The 8,814-nt window shown below is 39.2% G+C and overlaps 1 protein-coding gene across 1 annotated transcript; it reads right to left on the reverse strand.

The window, feature by feature from the left end:
• Nucleotides 1-306: 306 nt before the first annotated feature.
• Nucleotides 307-7,563, reverse strand: LOC142213879 (alpha-1-antitrypsin-like). Its single transcript, XM_075282449.1, has 4 exons — nucleotides 6,930-7,563; nucleotides 4,417-4,687; nucleotides 1,474-1,621; nucleotides 307-495 (listed from the first exon to the last, which is right to left on the reverse strand). Exons 1-4 carry the CDS (start codon nucleotides 7,561-7,563, stop codon nucleotides 307-309), a joined length of 1,242 nt encoding a protein of 413 aa, XP_075138550.1.
• Nucleotides 7,564-8,814: the final 1,251 nt, after the last annotated feature.

Here is an 8,814-nt window from a genome sequence, read left to right on the forward strand (position 1 = left end):
GGAGGAAATAAATGGTGAGGAATTTGGTGTGGAATTTAGCGCTGAAAAAAAAAGCCTCCCATTGACTTCAAGCTAGCAGAAAAAGGAACCCATTTAAGTCAATGGGAGGCTTTTTTTTCCAGCGCTGAAATTCCACACCAAATTCCTCACCATTTTCCTCCGTGTGAATGGACCCTTATACTTTAGCACCTTCTGAGCTATATTATTCAGGCCTTACACTAGAGAATATAAATCTAGAGTAATAAAGACAAGACTATAGAAAATAAATGTCAGCATTTTATTTTATGAATAAAACATGTGATGTTTTTATTTTGCGGGGTTCATAACCCTGCCAATGAAAACAATGCTCTCAGTTATTTTGCTTATAATGCAAAATATGAAAGGATGTTTAGCTTTAACTTGGGGTGGTAGACTGAGCTTTGTTACCCCAAGAGCTGTGGCAGCGGCAGCCTCTGTTCCTTCCTCATTTACATCCAGCTCAGCTTGATGTACAGCCTACAGAGGTTGAGAACAGAAAACATAACACATTACAAGAAATGACGATCACATATAAAAATTATTTGTTTTGTTAGGGATAAGTCATGCAGATTGTGAGATTCTCCTTGTAATTGCTGTCTGGTTTACCAAGCCCTCTTTATAAATTGAGAATCCTTTTAAAGGGTTATCCAGAATTTTTTTTACTTATGACCTAGTCTGACAATGGGTCTTAAATATCTGATTGGTGGAGGTCCCAGAAGGAGCCCCCTCCCCCCTCCACAGGTCAGCTGTTCCTGGCCGATTTCAACACTTGTATTATACACTGCATAGAGTCAGTAGCAGATGGCTCCATAGTAGCTGAGCCCATAACTTAAGCTAATCTCCCAATGACGTCTTTGGGAGCTGGGCTGCAATACTAACTCCTGCCACTATACATGAACTGGAGCTGTCACTCCTAAGAGTTGATCCATGTGGGGACTGTGTGTCGGCCTCCCACTATTCAAAATATTTATGGCATACATTAAGGATAGTCCACAAACAAAACAATCCTAGCCAATCCCATTAATGTAAGCAGAACAGAATCTACAATCTAGAAACTTAATAGAAAATAATATTTTGATGGTAAAGGGATGTGGTAAAGACTATTCCACGAAAGAGTTGACTTGGTTTGAAAAAACATGACTGCTCTGATCCAAAAACAGCACCACACCAATTTATAGCTTGTATAAGGTATTTCAAATCAGGCACATTTATTTCAATGGGGCTGAGCCACAATACCAAATTCATGAGCAATTCATGGACAATTGACTATTGACATTATTTATCAGTTTGAGTTAATTAATAGGGTATTATCCAAGTATAGCTACTTTACTAATTCTTTTGGTGACCTTTAAAAACTAACATCAGCTTAGCTCCACCCATTTGTCAGATATATGCAACATAGCTCTGCACTCCCATTATTCATTTCTTAACTTGATTTTACCAAAATTATTTTACCTTTGACACCTTCAGTTTTACTTCTTCTGTGATCCCGGATAGCTCAGCATGGTCAGAAAATATCTCTTTGATGCCTAGATGTGGTAGCTCCTTCAGTAGGTCAAGTTTAGTAGACATGGTGAATCTTGGAATTGAAAAAATAATCTCCCTGTGTTAAAGAAGGAGAAATGTTATGCACTTGATATATATTGCAAAAGTATTTTGGGGAAGCATCATGTGGAAAAAAGGTCACACCCACTTGTCAATTTATTTATAAATTTCTTGGAGAAATAACTGAGGAATGACATAAGGATATATGTACCAGATTTATTATTATTATGTATAGCCTATGGAAAAATACATATATTTACTAAACCAGTCATTGTGGCTCTTTAACCCCTTCCCACATATTTTCCCCACTTTCCAATATGCATAACTTTTTGAATTTCAATTCACAGAGCTGTATGAGGACTTAAGGGGGTTGTCCAGGATAAACTAAGAATTTACCTCTAAACCAAACTCCCTTCCCCTGTCTAACTTCAAATTTACTTCAATTAAAAAAAAAAAACTATAATTACCCATATCCCTGGAGAGGTCATGTGATCACCCTAGGGATGCTTTCTGATAATCCAGTGTTTATCCATTTCACCCCCTTTCGAAATGGATGCACCATTACTCCCCCATCCCCATCAATACTTACCAAGTCTTCCTGTGTCCGGGAACGGCTCCCCCCTCTTCATCTCTGCTAGTAGTGGGTGGAATTGCTTAGCTAGGGGGACAGGGGAGGAGCTAGTAGTGGGCGGGATAGCTTAGCTAGGGAGACTGGGGGAGGGTGGGAGGGGCTTATATGTGTATATATTTTGTTCTACTTTTTTTATTTAAATACTTTTATATTTAGACCCCAGGTGATCTGATCAATAATTCAATATGTTGCTGTCACTCCTGGGCCAGCGATCCACCCCAATAAAGCAAAAAGATGATCCCATGTGACATCTGGAAAAAGGCGCCACGGTTAGTTTTGCCCGAGGCATCAGCAGGGTTAATACCTGTGATCACTGTGGTTTATGTCGTATATTACAGCTCCTGAATGGCCCACCATATTTAATTACCCGACACCTGACATATTAGCATAGCAGGAAAGGGTTAATGAAGTTGTGACCAACGTGACAGAGTCTATTGAGTGAGAACAGGATCTACAAAATCTGATCTGATATCTGTGTTCATTTAGGTGGTTTGAAGTTAGTTAAGGTGGCGTTCACACTAGCGTCAGTGTCCGACAGGTAGTGTCCGCTGCTAATGTCCGTTCAAAATCTCGCACACACATTAGCAGCGGACACTAGCTGTGTCTGTGACATTTTTCATTCATTTAAATGGAAATCGGGTGCGTTGTTTTACACTCCGTGCCTGTCCTTAAGTGTCTGTTCCTAAGGATGTCCGACTTTTAAAGCGGACAGAAAAAACCTACATGTCGGGTTTTGCTGTCCACTTGAAAAGTCGGACATCTTTAGGAACGGACAGTTAAGGACAGGCACGGAGTGTAAAACAACGCACCCGATCACCATTTAAATAAATGAAAAATGTCACGGACACAGCTAATGTCCGCTGCTAATGTGTGTGCGAGATTTTGAACGGACACTAGGAGTAGACACTACCTGTTGGACACTGACGGTAGTGTGAATGCTCCCTAACTAGTTCCATCACAATAACATACTATTATGTCAGCGGCAGGAACCTGTTCAAGCAAACTGACGTAATAGTATAAATGCATGATGGATTGCCAATGTACCATAATTTACAATAGTTTCTGGTGTAAATGACAACTGAAATATATGCCACCTACAGACTGCGGATTTTAAGGTGTAGATTTCGGTATAGGCACATATGGACAGATTTATTGCAGTCTTAGGGTGCGTTGATGTGGCACGTATGCGGCGTGTGAGAGTTTGCCATATCACGGCCGCAAAATAACGCGGCGTATACGATCCTAACTCCTATTGAAATCAGTGGGCGCGTATACGGCGCGCAAACTCTCACACGCCGTATACGTGCCACATCACGCGGCACGTTACTCCATGTGAACGTACCCTTACTCCAAATTTCTGGCACTAACAAAGGATGCAAAGTTCAGATTTGTGCTACAAAAATTCCATTGGCACATATCCCATACTCCCAGATAATACCTGTGGCTGAAGTAGGGTGCACATGGCGTAAAGAAATAAATCCTTTCCATCTAGAGTCCCTGTATTGACAGCTATAGTCTGTTCCTGTCATCCTATCACAGAAGACAGCAATGGTACTTTAGTAACGGTTCCCCCTTAGTGATATGGTAAATCACAGTCACCAGGAGCTAGTGAAAATTAGATCTAATAAAGTGCGGTAAGATGCTACATTCTATAGTCTCATTGTCTCAACGCATTTCTCCCTTACAATGGTAAGAGAGAGCAGTAACAATGCAGTAAAACTGAATATGGGAAGAATATGCAAATCTGTCTCCCAAGATGTAAACAGGGAGACAGTGCCTCTGTTATGCTGCCCTCTACATCACCCTAAACATCATGAACAACTTCCCAGAAGTCTTCACTGCATAATGCGAGATTATCACCAAATCAATTTCTCAGCTACGGACGGCACCGTTTCTGTCTCTTTGGACTTCATCAGCGCAGCCTAACAGAGGCACTATCTCCCTGTTTACATCTTGGGAGACAGATTTGCATATTCTTCCCATGTTCCCTTGCAGTGGAGCAACTATGGCTGTATAAGTCTCCACACACCTGAGAAGGTCTCTCGCTAAGGATAGACGTTATCCCCGTAAAACTGAATAGTCAACCATGCCATTCAGTAGGCAGAAACATAGCCCCTGCCAGGTCTATCACAATTTAAGTGCTTGTGCCTCCTCATAAATAAGACGATACCACCACCAGTCTAGAGCATATCAAGACCGGCATTGAAAGTGCCCTGCTTTACCTTTGTTTCGTTTGTTTTGCCAAGTTCACTAGTGACACATTCTGAAGAGCTTTTTCAACCTCATGTAATTTTCCTTCATTTGGCAAGACAAAAATTGCCGAGGTGTTTCCTTTGTAGGGGACCTCAACCACAGTGCATCCTATTTCATCGAGGAAGGCTGTTAGATATTTTCCTTTTCTAGTCATCATTTGCACCTTCACTACAGTGTTTTTATTCACATGAAAGTCTTCTTCTCTGGTATGGTTGACATTGAAAGCTTCTTCCCAGGATCCTAGAGAAAAAAAAAGCCAACTAGTAATTTGCATATTACTCATTATGTCTATTCAATTTATGAACTTTCTTTTTTATCATCCAAAGTGTTTAATAGCTCTATATTTTTATATATCTTTCCATAGGTTTATAATAAATCTGTTGTGCTTCTTTGTTCTAAAACAAATATGTGTACATTAAGACTGGAGCCCCAGGTTGCAAAAATGCTGTAATTTTAAAATCAGTTAGTTTTGACACCGATAGCTTCCCACCATCAGAAGGGCGCCATTGCTGAACGGTAACGAATATCCCCTTCCCTCGACAGTGCACATCCATAGTATTATACTGTCAGAGGGGCGTTCCTTACACCCAGTGATGACGATGAGCATTAAGGGATATCGGTGCTGAAACTAACGGCCATCGGTTTTCAAGTGGTATATAAAACCAAGGGTACAAGGGGACATGAAAGGTCCTCTTTAAGTGAAAAAAAAGAACTAAAAAGAGCCCCTCCACAACTCCATAGATGGAAATATAAAAACGTTTGCCCTGCAGAATATGGTAATGAATTGTTTTTCAAAATGTTAAATTTTTCTAAAATAGGTATAAATATAAATAACTATAACAAAAACTATGTAAATTAATTCTTGTCAGCAGTCCTGCATTTGCCATGACTGTCCTGATTTTTAAAGGACAGACCCAGACAATATATTTCTGGACAGGGAAGGATTAAGACTACCATGGGCCCTGAGCTGTATGAAAATTGTGGGCCCCCACCAGGCTAAAGTTTTCAGAGTCTTTTAAATGGGATCATTATCATTCATAGGAATGCTTACTCTCAATCAATTCTTAGTGTTAAGTTGTGAATTGGGGGCATGCACAAGACGTACCTGGAATACTGCCAAATTGAGGTACAGTATCAGATGAGTGTAGCTGAAGGCAATATTATTTCTAATGGCCATGAGATACAGTAGGAGGGACTGCAATGTGAAGGACTCATCACTATGTTGGTACTAGGAACGTTCATGCCTACCTGAAGGGAACATGGGAAGAATATGCAAATCTGTCTCCCAAGATGTAAACAAGGAGACAGTGCCTCTGTTATGCTGCCCTCTATTGGGAAGCACCCTGAACATCATGCCCGACTTTCCCAGAAGTCTTTACTGCATAATGTGGGGTTATAACCAAATCAATTTCTCAGCTACGGACGGCACAGTTTCTGTCTCTTTGGACTTCATCAGCGCAGCCTAGAGAGAACTGATTTGGTAGAAGTGAGAAGATGAGAGACCAGATTATGGGGATAATGTTCCTCCTTAAGGAGAAATCACCTTTTCAGGTGTGTGGAGACTTATACAGCCATAGTTGCTCCACTGCAAAGGAACATGGGAAGAATATGCAAATCTGTCTCCCAAGATGTAAACAGGGAGACAGTGCCTCTGTTATGTTGCCCTCTATTGGGAAGCACTCCCTGTTTACATCTTGGGAGACAGATTTGCATATTCTTCCCATGTTCCATTGCAGTGGAGCAACTAGGGCTGTATAAGTCTCCACACACCAGAAAAGGTGGTCTCTCCCTAAGGAGTGACATTATCCCCATACCTGAAGAGAGTGGGACAGATTTATTATGCCTTATACACCTATATTCTGGCGTTCAGGGTATAAGGAATAACTGGTTTTTATGCACCTTTAGACTATTTATTCAAAATTTAAACCATAAATGAGTTGACCTACATTGCATCAGAAAATAGTGACAGAAATTTTGTTGCACCATAGCAACCATGGCAGTATACCACCATGTTAGGCAAGTCACATCCCCAAGTGCAAATTAAGTCGGAATTCTGATGCATTTTTCTTACAGAAGTAAATCTCCAAATATTTATATTTATATTGGATTTTTTTTTGGGTGGGGCATAGAGGCCCTCGCCTACTGTCTCTATTCCCGTTGCTTCATAGATTGTAAATCCTAGCATGCAGGACTATACTAGTTGATGATTGTTTTGAGTATTTTGTGTAATGCATGTGAAACCTCAAATGTACAGCACTGTGCTCTAAAAAAATAATGATATAATAATGTCTTTGGACTTGCACCTCTGATGTCTTAAAACCATAGTAACACTCCTGCCTTCCCAGCTTCATTTTGCTGCTTATGGAGGATAATGTAGGTTTTAAGCCTTATGGAACACAGGGGTCTCCAGTCACCAGCTGGCCCCTGAAATACCTTTCATAATAATAGCTAGCAGACATGTAATGACAGTTTTGACGCTCACCTTTGAAGTAAATTGTGTTGACAATAACTAGAGCTGTCAGTGGATCAAGACTGTCCAACAAATCTTTAATTTTCCCATTGGTTTTCTTCTCCACATAGCTATTGATTAGGCTTACAGCTTCTTGTGCTTTATGGAAATCAACTGAGATGGCTTCAGATTGAAAAAAGTTCTTGGTGTCATCTAAGAATTTTTGAACAGCTTTTAGATTGTTTCCGATGAAGACAGCATTGGCACTGTTTAGCTGAAGATCACTTTTAAGTTGGTTAATGATTTTTGCAATTTGTTGGAAACCATTGTTGATGGTTTCTTCTGAAGTTAAAGAGGTGTTAAAGCAAAGTCCTTCACGGATCTCACTGAGGCTCTTAGACTTGGCGCCAAGCGCAAGCATAGACATTGCAGTTGATATACTTAAAGGGGAAAAGAACAAATTATCATCAGGGTAAGTGGCAGCAAGATGGGAATAGAATTTGTGGGAAAACATTACATTAGCTGGAGCTATCCGAAGGAAAGCCTTTGATTCAGTATTGGTATAATCTTGGTGATCATGATCATCATCATGTGGTCCTCCATGATGGCCATACACAATTTTACATAGCAGAGCATGGCTCAGACACAAGAAGAGGTAGAGCTTCATTCTCTTTCTGCAAAAAAACAAAACAAATAACCATATTAATCTGATATATATATGTATATATATATATATATATATATATATATATATATATATATACAGTATATCACTCTAATCTGTATTTTATATAATTGGCTATAGCACACTAATAATCAGTGAAAATAAAATATGCAAAGATGTTAATATCTCATTTAAGATCTACTTAGCAAAACGTAAAGTAGAGAGATGAAAGAGCATACAGCAGAACTGAAATGCCTCAAGAGATAGATGAGGTATATGGGATTAGGTCTTGATGAGATTACATATTAAAATATAGAAAGAAGAGATGCCAGGAAAGAGAAGAAGAGATTTAAAACAAGAAAATGGGATGAAGAAAAAAGAAAGATGAGAAGACAGCAAAAGAGAAGAAAAAGAAAGTAGCAGAAAAGGGAAGAAGAAAAGTAGAAGGAGGAAAGAATAAATGGAACAGAAGGTGGAGAAATGAGAAAAAGAAAGACAACAAGGAGAAAAGGAAAAAATAATAACAAGGGAAATTGGAAATAAAAGAAGAGAGAAACAGAATAGGTGAAGTACTAAAGATGGAGAAAAAAAGGAGGAAAAAAATGAAGAAAAGATGATAAATCCAAGATGAAGAATAGAACAAGGCAAATATGAAGTACTAAACATGAGGAGACAAAAGTAAAAATAAAGTGGAGCAAAGAGAAGGACAATGAAGATCTCTGTTAGGTTATGTTATTAGTGGATATCTCTGGGTGCTGACAGATATCTCTTTTGTGCTGTGTCTTCATATTCCTCTTCTTGGTAAGTTGTGATCTGCTATAGAACAATATATCTGCTATACATAGCTATATATATCCTATACACGTGGCATTAACCTGAGGTATTTACAGATAATAACAATCCTCTGTTATGCATGCTACATGTTACAATTCCTAGAATATATTAATCAACACTAGTTGTAAATTGCTTCACTTGTAATGTTAGATTCCTCATTTGGGACAATGAGCATACCTGATAATTCATCACAATCTTCAACTTTTAATATATCCAGGCATCCTTATTGCAAAGATACATTACATTACCTATATATTCCAGTTACTTATATGTGTCTGTGCCAGCTGCTTTTTAATATTAATGTCTTTAACTTTGCTGAATTGTCTATTAAAGAGGACCTTTCACCACTTTTGGGCACAGGCAGTGTTATATACTGCTGGAAAGCTGACAGTGCGCTGAATTCAGCGCACTGTCGGCTTT

This window comes from Leptodactylus fuscus, chromosome 7 (assembly GCF_031893055.1).
Source record: "Leptodactylus fuscus isolate aLepFus1 chromosome 7, aLepFus1.hap2, whole genome shotgun sequence".
NCBI lineage: Eukaryota > Metazoa > Chordata > Amphibia > Anura > Leptodactylidae > Leptodactylus > Leptodactylus fuscus.

Excerpts from the sequence above, each read along its gene's own strand:
- LOC142213879 (XM_075282449.1), bottom strand. The coding sequence starts at position 7,563 with ATGAAGCTCTACCTCTTCTTGTGTCTGAGCCATGCTCTGCTATGTAAA. Across the intron at positions 4,688-6,929 it reads CAACACAATTTACTTCAAAG|GATCCTGGGAAGAAGCTTTC; the intron begins GTGAGCGTCAAA and ends TTTTTTCTCTAG. Across the intron at positions 496-1,473 it reads TAAAACTGAAGGTGTCAAAG|GCTGTACATCAAGCTGAGCT; the intron begins GTAAAATAATTT and ends CAACCTCTGTAG.